Genomic DNA, 16,707 nt, shown 5'->3' on the forward strand with positions numbered 1-16,707 from the left:
CAACAATTACGCATACGTATGTGTGTGTGTGTGTGTGAGTGTGTATGCTAGCAATATGCGAATAATGTCGGCAACAAAATACGTGAATGTGTGTGTGTTTGTTTGTACTGCGTGCCACAGGCACGGATCAAAAAACAACTGCAAAAAGCTGGTGCTCTGCAATTATGACAGTGAAATGCATTGAATATTCATAAATTCGCAACTACGGGCAAAAAGTGTGTCGGTTGGCGAGTGTGTGTGTGTTAAACGTAATCAGCCTTGACATGATTTCCGGCTGTTCTTGTTGTTGCTTTATCTGCTTTCTTTTTGTGCTGTCTGAAAGGAAATTTGTTACTGATCATGTGGTGTTGTTGTTGCTGTTGTTGTTCGCTCACTGTTGTTACCCGTTTACGTTGTTATTAATTTTTAAGCGTTACGACGCGAAAGCATAAAACAACAGCAAGGCAGCAGTGAGCATGCGACTTGGCGTATTTCGTATTTCGTATTTCGCATGGTGTATGGCGTATGGCGTGTACACGGGGCGTATGGGGAATGCCTCGCTCGCACACGCACACTCGTGAGTACAGACACAAACACAAACACACTCACACGCATACAAGCACATAAATTGCTTTACGCGCGAGGTTGAAATATGGTTTTTATGCAGGATTTACGAAAACAAAAAAAAACGAAAAAATAAAAGATTAATAAAAAAAACACTAAAGGAGCAGAGAAAAAAGCCAAAAAGAAATATTATTTCTGTTTGTTGTTTCTGCGGCAATGTTAATGACAGTTGTTGTTGTAGCCGAGGCTGTTGTTATAGTTGTTGTTGTAGTTGTTGTTCTTGTCGTTGTTGGTTGGCTGGTTGTTGTTCTTGGTTGTTGTTGTTTGGGTAGCGGCTCTTCACCGTGGTGTTTAGCTGCTCTGGGTCATATGAGGTGAAAGGATGTGTTGTGTGAGTGAGCTTGCTGTATGGATGGATAGATGGCTGGAAGGATGGATGCGTGGCTTGATGGTTGTAGGATGTAGGGATGCAGGGATGTAGGATGTAGGATGGTCTGTAGGTGTTTCGCTACAAGCGCCAAAGGTACACACGTACACGAAATCCAGGGTTGCATTACACAACACACAACACATTTGGCTGTTAGTTGACGCTGCTATTGTTGTTGTTGTTGTTTTTGGTGGTGTTGTTGTTATTGTTGTTGTTGTAGATGTTACCGTTGGCGTAAGCGTTGTTGTTACTGTTGCCATTGCCATACTTGTCGTTGTACTTGTTGTTGTTGTAGTCATTTTGTTGTTGCTTAACATACGCGTGCGCCAAACGCACCGAGATACACATACAACTACACGCAGAGACAGACACAGACACAGACACAGATACAGATATAGATACAGATACAGATGCAGAGCTACAAACACAGGCACATACAAGGGACACTAATACGAGTATAATAAATACGCTAAATGGGGGGAAAACACTTACATATGCGTATGCAAGTGTGTGTGTGTGTGTGTGTGTGAGTGTGAGTGTGGGTGTTTGTGCAAGTATCGGTATGTAGGCTTGTGTGTGTGTCATTTCGTATTCTGTTGTGTTGTACTTTGTGTGGTTGTATGCGTGTGCGTGCGTGTACTAAAGTACGAGTACGTTTCGTTGGGCTAAGAGTAGAGGTGGCCTTTACAGTGAGTGAGAGAGACACAGCGAGAGAGAGAGAGAGAGAAAGAGAGAAAGGGGAGTGGAGGGTAATGAAGAGAGGAAGATAGGGGAGCAAGGCCGGGGCTGACTGAATGTGGTGCAGACAGAGGCAGAGGGTAAAGTAAAAAATTAACTATTATCGCAAAACGGTTGGAAAAACACGCAGCCACGATGGTATTCAAATTGCCGCACCTACACACTCAGCTACACACTCTGCCCCGGCAGGAGAATGCTGAGAAGAGGGGGCGGGACAGGGAGTCGCCTGTAAGTCTTTTTTGTTGCCTGTGTTAAATGTGGCTCGGCATTTGGTAATATGCTTGTTTAAATTACGCCACCCAGCCACGCCACTGTTGCTCTTGTTTCACTTGTCGTTGTCGTTGTTGTTGTTGTTGTTGTTTTTATTATTGTTGTGCTGTTGTGTTGCCATTGTTGTTGGCGTGGGCGTTGTCATATCGACCGCACGACCTGCGCCACACGACAACGACGACATCACGTCTGTGTCTGTGTCTGTGTCTGTTACTCTGTATGCGTATACACACGTGTGTGCGCTTGTGTTTGTGTTTGTCCGCGCGGGGCACAATTGTAAAAACAGTTCAATTAATTTAAATAATTAAATGTGGGACAAACTGCTTTAATTACGTTGCGTTGCAAAAAGCGGAACAACGCGCTCTGGCTTATTCACCTTACACTCACACATACACGCACACACACACACTTTTACACCTCAATGGCCTCACATACTCAATGTACGTACACACATCAGTTATGAGTGTGCGAGTGCAGCATGAAAATGTAATATTCACTTTCATCGCCTCTCTCGTTCTCTCCGCCCAGGAGACGCACATGTGCCGAGTTATGCCCGAGGGACTTGGCGCGAATTTAGGGCGTGCGTTGGCAGCCAATAACAGTGGTGAATCCAAAAGTGGAACAGACCCAGGGACAGTGATATGGGAGGCGTGGTGGGGCGGGGGTGGGTTGGGAAGAGTGGGGCCTAAGACCAACTGGAGAAGCTGGCTTCCTCTGTTGCTCACTGTATATAATTGCTTCGAATATTTAATTGTTGTTTTTCGTCGACTACCTTTTGCCGTAAGCTCCGTCATTTTTTGTATTTTCTCTGCGTACCCATTTGCTGTGGTTTTTTGCTCTGCAAGGTATACGCGGAACCAGGCAAGGGAAACTCTGGGGAGCTCTGGGAGGAACCGAGCGAAAGTCGCTAGCCTGGAAAATTAAATAAGCTTGATGTGGCAGCCATTTTTCGCTGGCATCTTCGTTTTGAGTCCTGCCTTATTTTCGACTTAATTCTGAGAGTTGCAAATAAATACATCATGTGCCCATGTTTGTTGTCGTTGTCGTAGACTTTAAATTGATGCTCACAATGGCGTTTCGTATTTGGTTTTAACATATCGTACAAATAACTATAGGTATAGGTATTGTTTTTTGTTTGTTTTATGGTAGATTTATGGTAGTTCTCTTACCAGCTTCGTCTGGCATTGGCTGAAATAAGTGATCGGGCGGTTGTGTTGCAGCCTTGACATTACGTGGCGCTGCCGGAGCGTCTTCTATTGAATTTGAATTTTTGCCTTGTGGGGGTCACCAGCAGCGAGAAAAATTCAAAATTCAATGCGCGATTGAGTATTTGGCAATTGATTTGGTTTCGCATGATTAGTATGAGAAAGTTAATAACGAGAGTAGCGTTTTTGGTTTGGTTGGTTGGTTGGTTGGTTCGATGGAGATCGAGATCGAGATCGTGAGAAAAGAGAAGAAAAAACGAGAGAAAAACAAGAGCGTTATGTTAGAGCCAATCCAGATTAACGAGACTCGCGTCTCAACAGTGCATAAAGTTTGTAGTATGAGAATGTGCAGAACGCTGATCTAGCAACGCGCAATTTGAAAAACTGCAGCAAACCCAAAAAGGAAATAGGAAAATCAATATGGATATCAAAATCAAAATCAAAGTTTGAAACCAAAGCTAAACACTAAACACACTAATAAGGAATATGGTGGAAACGGAACACTCACCCAGAGTACGCACAGTCATCACTTTGCTCATCATGCCATCGCCGAGGACATTGCGCCCCACCACCTGGAACTCATAGCTGGTGCCGGAGGCCAAGCCATTGATGGTTACCTGTGTGCTGCCGGACGGCGTCACCGATATGGTCTGCCAGTCGTTGACCCCCGCCTCGCGATACCAAATCGTGTAGTCCTGCTTGTACTCGGAGCCACCGCTGTAGCCGGGCAGCCACTGCAGCGTAATCGATGACTCGGTGGCCTTACCCGTGATGTTGTAGGGCGCATGCGGCTGCGTGCCCTCGATGACCAGCTGGGTGACGGCCATTAAGGTGGCCACCTCATTGGAGACCACACACTGATAGTACCCAAAGTCATCGCGGCGCAAATTCTCGATGGTAATGTTGCCGCCAGAGATTTTGACCCGATTGCGCTGTGAGTCGGAGAGTTGTTCGCCCTCCTGGCGTTGCCACTTGATGGTTGGACGCTCGGTGCCCTCCGCCTCGACGGCGTCGCAGTGCATCTCGACGCTGTCGCCGACCTTGCGTTGGTAAAGCGTTTCCGGTTCGACGGTGAACGCCGGAGGCTTGCGAACCAGCACTTCCATCACGCCCGAGTCGCCCTGGGTGCCCTGTGCATTGTACGGTGTGCACGTGTATCGTCCTTGATGGTCCTCGTTGACGCGCGTGAAGAGCAACGAACCGTTGGCCATTACCACGATGTCCTTCATCTGATAGGGCTCCAGCAGACGCTTATCCTTGGTCCAGGTGACATACTGCAGCTGCGGATTCGACTTGATGTAGCACTGCACAACGCCGGCCAAGCGAAAGGGGAGATACTGCACAGTTGGCGTGAAGGTCACTTTAGCAGGATCTGCAAGAGAATGTCACATTTAGTTTAAGCAAGTAGAAAAGTTGTCCAGAGTGTCTACACCAAAATTTGTCACTTTAGCTTTAAATGAGGTTTATTATCGACGATGGTTGGTTAAGGGATTTAAAAGTTATGTACTCTACTCACATTCAACACTCAGGTAGGCCGAAGCACTTTGCGGATCCCCAATGCCGTTGGTCACTTCGCACAAATACTGGCCAGAGTCGTCGGCGCTGATGGGGTTGATAATAAGCGAGCCATCCTTGCGAATGGTGACACGTGTCTCCAGCGAAGCCACCTCACGCACCGGAGAACCCTCGCGGAACCAGCGCACTGTGACATTGCCAGGCATTGCCTTAGCCTCGCATGAGAATATCACTTTTTCGCCCTCGAGTTTCGTTTGGTTGGTGGGCGGCACCTGTGAAAATGAAACAGAGGGAGAGAGAACACAGCAAAGGTTTATGATGATATTTGCTTAGGAGCAGCATGAGTTTCTGACATATGCAGACTAAAGACGCGTTTCGATTGTTGACTGTTGACGGTTGACGTTTGACTGTTGACTAATTCAAAAAACATGAAGCTTGCGTTTAGGATGCGTTGATTATAATGTAGAACTCTAACTTTGCGGTTCACCTGATCCCAAAATTCACAATGTCTCTAGTAGTCACAATGCATGTTTCTCGCTTGACAGCACATTTCTTTCCGACTTCTCGTCATCGATACTACCTCATACCTCAAACCCTCGGTTCCCCTTTGGGAAATAACAATGCTTCTGTCACATGTACAGCAAGTATGAAATGTTGTTTCTTTCTGTGCTCTTGCTCTTCCCTACTGGCATTGACAAGTTGTCAGTCAAATGTCAGCGACAACATTCAAACCCATTCCTTCATTTCGATCTGCCTTTGGTAATTGCATGAGTGCATTCTGCTCATCTTCTCGATTTATTCAATGGCCACATCGCTTTGAGGCAACTCGATTGAAAAAAGTCTGTCTTCAGTTAGTTTTTAGTTGTGTGGCTCGAGTGATGTGGGTTGACAAAAGGATATTGCTCAACGCATATTCCAAAATAAATTGCTTGTGAACTCAACCCATATTTAATTTTGCGTTTCAAGTGCAAACACATTTGGATAATCAGTTAGCAAAAAGCGAACCAGAATCTACGCATATTTAATATGAATTGCTACTGCATTTGCTGTTTTCTGTTCTAGAAAAGGTCAGAAATTTAAATCTTAATGGCTTAAACGTCAATATTTTATGGCATGCCATGTGCATGTGTGTAGTGTGGTTGCTTGACTTACTGTAAATACCCGAAATGCAAATACATTAGCGGACGGCGCACAAAAGTATGCTATTCATATTAGAAGGCAGACATCGCTTGAACGCTTTAACGTGCATGTGTGTATGTGTATGTTTGGTTTTTTTGTATGGAAAGGAGGGAGGCACTATATGAATGTATGTTTGGCAACACGGGCGGCTATTTGTATGCATGTTGTAAATAGTAAATGGCAGAAAGGGAGTCGGGGAGTCTGGCTCAGGCTGGACGAATGACCATGTCAAGTGTGCGCTCGCCGAGACCCTTTTCGCTATGGGTTTTTGCCGCTGTTGGCACTTTTTGGTTTGCAGTTGTTGTTACTGGCAAGCGAGGCTGGACGAATCCCAAATGCGGGCGCGACCAGCACAAAGGCAGTACCGTCCGCATCCCGCCAACCGACTCATCGACCAACAGACCGACAGACAGACAGACAGACAGACAGAGACCCCGAATGCAGAGCACATAAAAAGTTGCACACTTGTAATACTTTTTTTTTGCTCTCCTTTCTTTTTTGTGCTTTCGGATATGGGGTGTGCTCTCGTTGGTAAAGTGCAAATGTAAGGCCGCGTTTTGGTCTGAATTTTTTTGTGTTGGCCAAAGCTGATGACGTTTCCTGGCTGACGGTCTCGTCGGTCTATGGGCGGATTGGTCGACTAGTTGGGATGGTGTTGTTTGGTCGAGTACGTGCGAAAATGGCATGCCTGAGAATGGTTTGGTTTTTGATCAGCACTGATGGCTTCTGATTTTGGCTGTGAGTTTGAGTTTTGCTGTTTTGTAAAAATCCAGCGAAAGGAAAAGAAAACATTTTGGATGATTAGTTTGCTTTGAGTTCGGTTGTTTGTCTGTTAGGCGTTGGGCAAAGCAGTTTTGATTTGTTTAATGGTAAAGCGCTTAACAGATTATAAGATAACTATTATGCAGAAAATGCACGAAAAGAGATTATGAACAAAATTTGAAAACTTACTCTTATAGTAAATTTTTCAGAGATGCCGTTTATTTTGGATTTAGTAAGCGTATTTTTATTTCGTGCCGCTTTGTCCTTTTAAATTGTTAGTAGGAGAATTGTTTAATTTGTTTGTGTTCGTGTGCAGAAATTATAGGGAAGATTGTGTTAGAATTTCACTGATTGCTATTTTTTATTTTATTTTATTTTTTTTGGGTCTTCTGTGCATACAATGGATATCCATTATAATGGAAACGAAAATACAACTATATCAACCAATGTCTTCTAAAGAGAAGGGTGTATTTTAATTTAATGTCGTCGATTTAATAAGCCTTATGCAATCATTTAAATTTTGTTGGATTTACATGTCTAACTATTTGATAATATTTGTTTAGTTATTTATCTGATAATTAAGTCATTTGTTTTATAGGTTTTTACCATTATTACAGCGCCACCCGCAATTATAACACGGGCCGTATGGGAGACTTGCCCCTCACCATTGCGTGCAATGCAAGTGTATTCTCCAATGTCCTCGTGGCGTATGGTTGATATCCGTAGCTCGGTACCATCGTTGAAGATGCCCACCGTGGGCGAGGGATCAACTGGATTTGCGTCCTTGTACCAAAGAATCTCTGGCGTTGGTGTGCCATCGGCTTGGCAATTGAGTATAATTGAGTCACCTGCAAGAAACAAATAACGCAGCCGAGGCAACGACAATGCACAATGGCAAATTAATAAGGTAAGTGCTGGCAATTGTTACGCTTCTCGCTCGTGTGCCTAACATTACTATACTACTACTGAATGCAGTAATGCGGCTATAAAAAACTGAAAGAAAATTGCATGCGCCTGCCTGCCATTTGCATTACTCGTCTTCCGGCTAACGGTAGTTGCTGGCTCGACCTCCCGCTGCATGCGTCCTTATACTATATATGAGTACTGAGTACCGAGTACTGTAGTTGCAAGGAACAGCGCCCCTTACTGTGCTTTGTCGGCTAACTACTCGCACTTGGTGCTGCCATCGCCATTTGTAGCAGACAATAGAGCACAATAAGGCCGTGCATTGTTGTTACTTTAGTCGTTATTCGTGGATGCTACCGTTGTCGTTGTTGTTGTTGTTATAGCTCTGTTGCTCAGCTTTGTGCCGCCTGAGTTGTCTGACAAACCATCAGAGCTGTCTGATTTATGCGGTGCAGCGCCATTTTCTCTTGACGCATTTCCGGCGCAACCGTTGTCTTTTGTTTGGCTTTCGAATTGTTGTGTGTGAGTTTGTGTGTGTCTTGGATGCCACTGGCTGCTGGCTGTCGCAATGCTGAGTGGCTGCGCGTAAACATTTTAACTTTGATTAAGCGACGGAAATTCGATTTGGTCTGCGATTCCACACGCATAAAGGCTTATCGATTTTGTCGGGCATTGAGTATTCAGTATTAAGTGCCGACTGTTGAGTGTTCGGGGCATTCGGCGAAAGACGACAAATGAGGGCACATAAGTAACGGTAGCTCAAACAAGCGTATTCTCTGTGGACCAGAGTTGAAAAGTATGCCACACTTTTTACTAGTGCGCACCATTATGACGCATGAGTGAACGCTGGGCGGTGCGATGGGCGATGGTCGATGGGCACCGTTTGTTCGAGGCCCCGGGGTCGTGCCCATAAATAGACTCGTAGCTCATTTCAAGATGACAGACTCTTTAGGGGACACTGCAACAAATTGCCAACCATTTGACACAGTCAAAATTGGATAGAATTCTCGAGGCGAGAGCGAGGCAAACGCAGGCAATGGCTTGAGCTCCTACTCCACTAAACTTAATCTATGAAACGTCATTTATTGCAAATAACACGGCAAAATATGAGTCAACTCAGCTTTGACAATCTTACTGAGTTTTCGGTGAGTTTTGGCCGTGGGGGGGTTATTATTGATGGCTTTGGCATTTATCATTGTTGAGACTCACCTAAATTAACATATATAATATCCTCTGGTGTAACACTAAAGCGCGGCGGTGCATGTACATCTAAGTGGAACCATGTACCATTCTTATGTTGCTTGGGATCACGGTTCAGGAATACGACCTTGCACTCGTACCAGCCCTGATCCGACTCCCTGATGCTCGTCAAGTTGAGTGAAGCGGAGCCGAAAGGCGAGTCCTGCGATACACGTGACACACGTCCTTTGTAGCCCTCTTCAATGTGTTCCGGGTAGCTCTCATACCAAATGTAGATGGGCAGATCGGAGCCCTGTTTTTGTGCGGTGCATAGAATTGAATTGAAATTGACTAGTGAGTACAGAGATCAAGATTTTCGTGTGGCTTCGAGTCGATTCGATTCGATAGTTTTGCATTGATTTACATACTGATGTACGAATTTATGGCATTGACTCAACTTATGCTAAAACATTTTTACATATTCCAAGACAATTTATATACATAAAATGATGCCATATGTTAAACAAACAAAATGATTATTTACAACACAAATTGGGTAACTAAAATAGTTAGTTTACAGCATGCATTATTAAATCGGGAAGGGTGCAAATACATACAGGTGTAGGAATGTTAATCTAGTTGAAGTGGGACTGCAACACACACCAAAACTGTCAAAAATAAAATTGAATTACGACAGACTCAACACTTGCAATGATATTGTAAAAATCATATCAGGACGAGGGGTTACATTTTGAAAAACAAAGTCAACATGAGACAATAAAAAAGTCATCACGTTAACGTGTAGAAATTGCGCTGCCAACGAAACAGTTGTCTATCCCTGTGACCGAAAGAGAGAGAAAGAGAGAGAAAGAGAGAAAAACTGAAAGAAACATTTATGATATGCAGACGCACACGGTCACATTTTCACTATCAACAAGGACACACTTGGTAGCTGCAGCAGCCTGCAGCTATCCTTCCCCCCATCTCACTATTGCATAGGCGTTCAGTTTGCATGGCCATCAACAGAAACAGCAACAACTACAGTTGGAGTGCCTGCGCATCCTGGCAACAATAAATCATGTGCGAACAACTAAAACAACAAAGCCCAGCTACGGAGAGAGATACATTTGAAATTCTAGCTTGAGCTGATAAAAAATGTGCATGTAAAATATTTTGGGGCAAACTACAACAATTGGGGTCAACCTGCAGTCAAGCTTTCTCACTCCCGCAATGTCAGTTTGTTTTGTTTTTTGTTTATTTATTTGTTATTCGCAACTGGCAGCAGAGAATGCAAAATATATTGAATGTATCAGGGATTGCAGCGCATGTGCATTTAGATGAAGTCATGCAATTTCTTTCGCACGACTTGGCCACATCAAGTATCGCCACTTGTAATAACAATACATACTACATATACACATTTCCAGTAGTAAGTTTGAGTCTGATGCGTGTCCTTAATTGTCTGGCTGCAAATTTTTGATACGAGAGGAGCGAAATAATTGATTTTGGTTAAATAATTGGTAGGCATATTACTCATACTCCCGAGCATGCGGGAGCATCAAAGCTAATCGATTTATTTTTGTAATTATACCATGAGCCGTCGAGTGTCTTCTCGCCTCGTTTATTAAATGTGGAGTGCGAGGACTACGGCAAAGGCAAGATGAGTATATCGCTATACGAGACTATGAGCATATGACTATACTCATATATGTGTCTACGTATACGTTTTAATAATTTTCCCGGCTGACATATGAAATAATTTGCTTTGGCAGCGGCAAGCAAGCACAACATAGCAGCATGTATAGTAGAAAGTAGACACCAGGGGACTTGGAAGATGCCATGGCATTCGTGGGCTTTCACATATTTATTAGAGCGCAACCCAACGTTGTTGGCAGGCAGTCGAGCGAGTGCCAAAATTAATATTCGCACTCGCAGAAGCGTCATAAGTTGACTCAGTAAACATTTTTCCGCCTAATTTATTCAGTAGCAATTAATTTAGATTGCAACTAAGGCAACGAACGAAGACACCGCTCCTTAGTTGGACTGTAGCAGCCAGGACAAGCTAGGGCAGTCTGGCTTTGGGCCCCTTAAACCAAATAACAGTCAGCAAAGGAACGCGCCTGAAACGCACAGAAGTAGGCAACGTAAATTTTATGAGTGTGTGTGTGGCAGCGCACTTTAATGTAAAATCGCTATACGTTTGTGCTTTCGAAGAGTGTGCGTAAGGCAAAAACTTGCCATTTTTATGTGCAATACTGTTCCATATATAATTAGTCTCATACAAACAAAATAAAGCATAGAAAGAATGAAAAAAAAAAGGAAGAGAACAACAGAGGCAAAGAGAAGTAGTAGAAGTAGAAAGCTAGTCATATAAATTAAAAGCTAAAGCCATCTTAATCCCTTTAATTCATTCATTTACTGCTGCTCTGCTGCCCTGCCACAATTTGCCGGCATATTCTTAATACGACAAAGCGACGACTGTTTCAACGTATGCGTGTGTGTATTTTTATCGCAGCAAAACATAAACTTACTTTTTGCAGTACTTATAACTTTGTTTGGCATTAAAAATGCTTGTAAAACTTTTAACTTGGCACAAAAAGCAGCGGCGACGTTATCTGTCCAAATGCACAAATACACACACAAACGAAGAAGCAAACGGAGACGAAGACACACACACACACACACGCACATGCACGTGCGTGCGTCGTAGTACAGTCACGAACAGTGAGATTCCCTTACTTATATTCACTCAGACAGAGACACGCGAGGCAGCACTCACCCAGATACAGATAGTGCTACAAATCGCAGTCGCAGATATAGATACTATATACACACAGACTCACAAAACTTTAGCTGCAATATTCCGCTCAATGCTCGCTGCTTTCGGGCTCCAAAGCAAAGTATAAAGCGTAAAGCGTTGACGTGGACCTAAGAAAGGCCACCACAGCATACAGCACATAGAGCAGAACACAGCGTCTACATTTCTACTTTATTATCCTTGCGGTTTTTCTTAGTTTTTGCTCGGTTTAACTTTGCTATCAAGCAGCAACAATAAAGTAAGTTTATCGGCTTGCAGCGGCTTAGGCGTGCTTCAAATTATGAAAGTTAAGCTCATAGACCTTGCTGCCTGGCCGTCAACCAGCCAGTCGTAGTTGCATTTTCAGAGTCTGAAGGGATCAGCTACGTGTTACTAGATGCTACGATGCTATTTTATAACTAATTCATGCAGGCGTCATAATACGTAATGGGAAACAGTGAGCAGATATCGAATAAAAGTTACAGATTACGTGTTACAGTACATCAGATAAATCATATTTTTGCTTGGGTCTATTGTGTAATGTGAAAGCATACAAAAAAAGTAACTAGGAATTTCAATGGGAAAAGGAGGTAAAGGTAAAATTTCTTTATTTTTGTGCTCTAGAAAAATATTTGCATAATGAAATTGCAGCCATTTTATGGCAATGCGGCGTTTGCGAGTTTGCTGCGCATTTCATTTGTTCGCTTGCTTGTAAATGTAATAGAAATAAATTGTACCTTACGGCTTGCTCTACACTTCAACGGATTTGCAGTGCTGGTTTGGTTTGGTGGTGAAATTTGAGTTGAGGATTGGTATTTCTAGTGAAATGTACTCGAATATGCTGTTAGTCAGACAGAGAGTTGAGGGAAATATGTAATGATTCCGCCTTGTTAATTACGTTTCAAATTCTTGTATTTAATTATTAAGTTCATCACACAGAAATAGTCTGCAGAGCAAGATATCTTCATGCAAACTTTGCTGTTTTATCGTGGCAAAGTTTTCTAGAATTCCAGTCACTTACTCTGCAAGTTTAACTGAGAACTTAAGGAAACATTATCATATTTCCGGCAACCATTGAAAGGTGCAAAGGGTTGTCTAAGTTGGGATTGTGGCTAAAATGTTTTTATTTCTTTTTTTTTTGTGGTGATTTTTTGCTATGAAATTTTGCGACTAATTGTTTTTTTTTTTTTGTGTTTTGGCAGTGAAAAGCTAAAGTTTTTGTATACATATTTAGAATTTAAATTTGCGATTTGCGAACGAGATTGTTTTGAACGAAATGAACGTATGTGAACTTTTCTTCTCTTTCGCTCTCTTTGGTCTGATTTGTTATCTTTTGATTTTTGAAAAGCGTTTCAAATTCTCATTTATTTCTTAATGTCGCAAAAATACTCTTGTCAGTGGAAGTGTGTCTGTGTGTGTTTGTGTCGAATCGTAGTGTCACGGTTTGTGGCTTATCTACAGCGAGGCTCTATGAATCTGCTTTTAAAAATGGCTATCGAAGAAGCTTGAAGCGCAGTATGCTCGCTGTTTGTTACTTGTCTAGGAGTAGTTTAAATGATTAAAATATACTGAGGTTAGAGAAATGAAGAGTTTAAGTTGGCTGCTAGCATCTAGCAAATTAAAGGAAATAATATAAAAAATAGATTAAAATCGCCAATCGAGCAACACATAAAACATATACGAGCATGATTAATACGAAAATTCCGTCTTAAGCTAAAAAATATATCGTATTGTATAATTGTATATCGTATATCCAACATCATATAGACAGCAACACACATGAGCATTAACAATATTTGTAAGTTGCAATAGCAAAAGCTGTATACAGATTTTTTTTAATTAAATGCTTCTTAATATCAAAGAATTTCGGTTATTACGCATACGCACCGTAGAACCAGAGCTTCAACTGATGTTTAGCTCTTGGCCTACGTGGCAATAACAATAGTTACATTCGTTCGAATATCATGTAGCAAAACTATATTGAAAATGGAACTTAGAAGCATAAATTGAAAACAGAATAGAACATACTTAGAATTGAGATTATAATAATTAACCGATAATTATTAGTTAAGGGGATGCTCATATAGTAAGTAAGTATGTAAGGTGGTATATAGTAGGTAAAGAATTCAGAAAACGTTGAATAGCTTGATATGTAAGTATTTTATCGATTACTGTGTTACATTTTGTCGCGCTTTCATTGGCATTGTCTTTGTCTGACTGTTTCTTACTTTCTTTAGCTTTTTTGCGTATCAAACAACAATATAAAAAAGAGAGTTTAGAGAAGAAATTTATCTGTGATATCGTACCGTTTCGCTCACCTTCTTGTCCCACTGCAGGACATATGGCACTGGATGATCGTTGGGGAACTCCACGTGGCAGTTGAAGACGACACCCTCGCCCAGGATGGCTGTGATGTGCACAGCATCTTCTGCAAATAAAATATAAGGGAATATTTAGTTCAATCTTTAGGGTATTAAATATCCGTTTATAGGAATTCAACACGGAAAAACTGCACTACAGCATCTATATCCGTCCATTCAGGGCAGATTGAATGCTTTTGGCGACTGCCAGTTTGACGTCCATTGATTGAAGGCTGTCGCAAAAGTTTCGCTGAGCAGCTTTGCTATCAATCTTTCCCTTATTGCGGACTCTCGTACTCGTGCCGCACCCATAATACGGCCAATCCTCAAGCCACAGTCGATGCCATCCTTTTTGTGCTGGCCTCCTGACTGTCGCCGTGCTTCTATGTTTACTTGACATTCGGCACGATTTACTATGTTGGCCTGACATTTGCTCGCCCCGCCCGTTTCCCAGGTCGTTGCTATGTGCACCAGCTGCTTTTGTGTGTACTAAAGAGTAGCCAGCGTAGAGGGTTGTCAAGGATGCATTGGCATGCTGTTGACGGTTCTATTTTTTTTTTTGCTGAATACAGAGAGACAAGAGAATGGGGGCAAAGTGGGTTACTTTTAAATGGATTCGTTGATAGCCACATCGGTCACATGTCAAGTGCCGGCCATTCCGCAGAAACGAACTTTGAGGTTTGCTGATAGGATTTGGCCTCCGCTTAAAGCATTCATGTCTCTTGACATGCAGTAGCTTGTGCAGGATAAAAATGTTCTATTATCCAATTGCACTGCTAAAGTTTTGTTAGTTGTCCAGCGTAGCCACTTAATGGCCTCGACTTCGACATCACTCGATAATTTACCTTGATTAAGATCTATGCATATCGCACGGCCAGGCGAACAAATGGCCATCTTCTTGTCCATTTTGTAACCCCCCGGGAGCCACAAAGAAGCGTGTATTTCTCTTCTCTCATTCCACCTTGCTAATACTCCAATTTTGTCTATCCATTGGGTGAAACGTGACATTTGATTAGCGTCTGTCAGTCGCGTAACCATGAGGCGGCTGTCGACTTTAGTCGTCAACACTTCAAATGAAACGAGCTTGGCGTTGATTTCTGTCACTGTCTGTGACAGCCAAGTTCTGTTGTTGTTCTTGATCTGCGAATGTGTTGTGTTAAAAACGGAGCCGTCGACTCAACAGCAACAGCCACGGCAACCAACAAAAAGTGCAGCCCTAACGGCATTACTTATTAACGACGCCTCACGTTCAACGCTTTAATTGCCGAAATTGCTTTTTTGCCCCAGTTCAGAGGACCAGCACCACAACTGAACTGTAACCGTAGGCTACGTACGGATGGTTATGGCCTGCGACGAACTTGGGGGAAAATGCAAATGAATAGTCGGGAGCTCGTAACACCCGACGCCCGATGTCCGACACCCGAAACACGGAACAATGGCGATGAAAACGAACCGATGCAATGCCCTAGCGCATCCTGCTACTCATTTGCACTTCAGAGTACTCACTACTCGCTACTGGCCAGGGACAAAAACACTTGAATATACGGCTTCAGCTGGGCTGGCCGTGGCCAACATGTGCTAGGCTTGTTAACAAGCAGCTTTTGACCTGTATCCGAATTGCCATGTCATTGTTATGACCATCATTGTGGGATCGTTACATTGTTGAAAGTGTGATAGCAACAGACGTGAGTAACATTCAAAGTATCTATGAAAATCGGCTCGTCTTCGAATTATGATAGAATTAGGCTGGGGCTGTCAATAACTGGCAAGAAAAACAAATTAACATATTTTGCATAGTTCACGCCCTGTGGCATGGTCAGCAATATGAGAATGTATATGTGTGTGTGTGTGAATAGAATATAGCCTCGGTCATGCGTATGGGGAAAAGCGAAAAGAAAATGCAGGCAGACAGTGGAAAAAGGAAATGGTGTGAGTCTCTACACGGCTGTCAAGCTGCCAAGGATCTCAACTGCAGGCGGCCTAGTTGCCTTCTCTTAGTCGGCTCCTCGACTCCATGGTTCGCTTAGTTCGTTTGTGCCTGTCAACTAGTCGCCCCGTCGCTTAGACACTTAATCAGTCACTCACTGGCTTGGATGTCCTCCTTTGTCTCCGCCAGCTTATGCAATGAACGCTTGTTGACTTTGGCATTTGCATAAATTTCTGTTAACTTGGCTAGCTTAGGCAACATTTTGCCACATTGAAAGTAAAACACTATGAAAGCGTGGCTGCCGCATCCACTATGTGAATGCGAGTACGAAAGTACAGCACTGCTCGAGACGCTGCACAAAAAGCAACATAAAAATCAACATCATAAACAACAAACGCAACAACAAGAATTGGAGTATAGTAAGCGTGTACAGTCAGCGTACTTGAGCGTCTATTGCCCTTTGATAATGTTGCAGACATGTCGGCAGCTACTCTAGGGAAGCAGGAAACACAAGGTATCAGGGTGAGAGCAGAAACCAAAGAGCAGAGGGTAAAAAGCAACCCCCAACCCAGCTATTCCCGAGGCCCCTTTCCGTTAGTGTTGGTGTTGGTGTTGGGTGTGTTTTTGTCGCGCCTTTTGATTGCGTTAACATGCAAAAGTGGTCTCATTATTCCATTTAAAATGTCCTTCAGCCAGAACAGAACTGAACAGAACAGAACAGTCGTTGGTGCCAGGCACTTGATGTCCTCCCGTCTTGCCTTGAGTTATTCAGCAACGCACTTTGTTTTCGTGTTTTTGAAGTTGAGTCCGTCGTTGGCAAGGTGGCAAGCTCTCAAGCTGGCAAAGCTGTTTACTTCCACTACCATTCAATCCCGCCAGTTTCGGCACTTTCACTAGCC

At 43.0% G+C, this 16,707-nt stretch overlaps 1 protein-coding gene and 1 long non-coding RNA gene across 14 annotated transcripts in view; one reads left to right on the forward strand and one right to left on the reverse strand.

The window, feature by feature from the left end:
• The window catches only part of LOC133842037 (protein turtle), a 44,592-nt gene that overhangs the window by 11,634 nt on the left and 16,251 nt on the right, over nt 1–16,707 (reverse strand). For 4 of the 13 annotated variants that reach the window (XR_009894419.1, XM_062274972.1, XM_062275525.1 and 1 more), the window contains 7 exons: nt 13,828–13,949; nt 8,755–9,037; nt 7,246–7,487; nt 6,829–6,903; nt 4,700–4,970; nt 3,692–4,555; nt 3,148–3,252 (listed from right to left, as the gene is read on the reverse strand). Coding sequence is in view for 11 of the 13 variants with exons in the window: in XM_062274972.1 (XP_062130956.1) it covers nt 3,148–3,252; nt 3,692–4,555; nt 4,700–4,970; nt 6,829–6,903; nt 7,246–7,487; nt 8,755–9,037; nt 13,828–13,949 (1,962 nt within the window). In the remaining 2 variants the exon portion in view is untranslated. The remainder of the gene's footprint in view (nt 1–3,147; nt 3,253–3,691; nt 4,556–4,699; nt 4,971–6,828; nt 6,904–7,245; nt 7,488–8,754; nt 9,038–13,827; nt 13,950–16,707) is intronic. The other 9 variants (XR_009894425.1, XM_062275373.1, XM_062275767.1 and 6 more) reach the window with 5 other exon arrangements.
• The window catches only part of LOC133843853 (uncharacterized), a 38,692-nt gene continuing 29,393 nt past the window's right edge, over nt 7,409–16,707 (forward strand). Inside the window, exon 1 of the long non-coding RNA XR_009894550.1 lies at nt 7,409–7,546. This is a non-coding gene — a long non-coding RNA (uncharacterized LOC133843853). The remainder of the gene's footprint in view (nt 7,547–16,707) is intronic.

The sequence above is a fragment of the Drosophila sulfurigaster genome, chromosome 2L (genome assembly GCF_023558435.1).
Source record: "Drosophila sulfurigaster albostrigata strain 15112-1811.04 chromosome 2L, ASM2355843v2, whole genome shotgun sequence".
Taxonomy (NCBI): Eukaryota; Metazoa; Arthropoda; class Insecta; order Diptera; family Drosophilidae; genus Drosophila; species Drosophila sulfurigaster.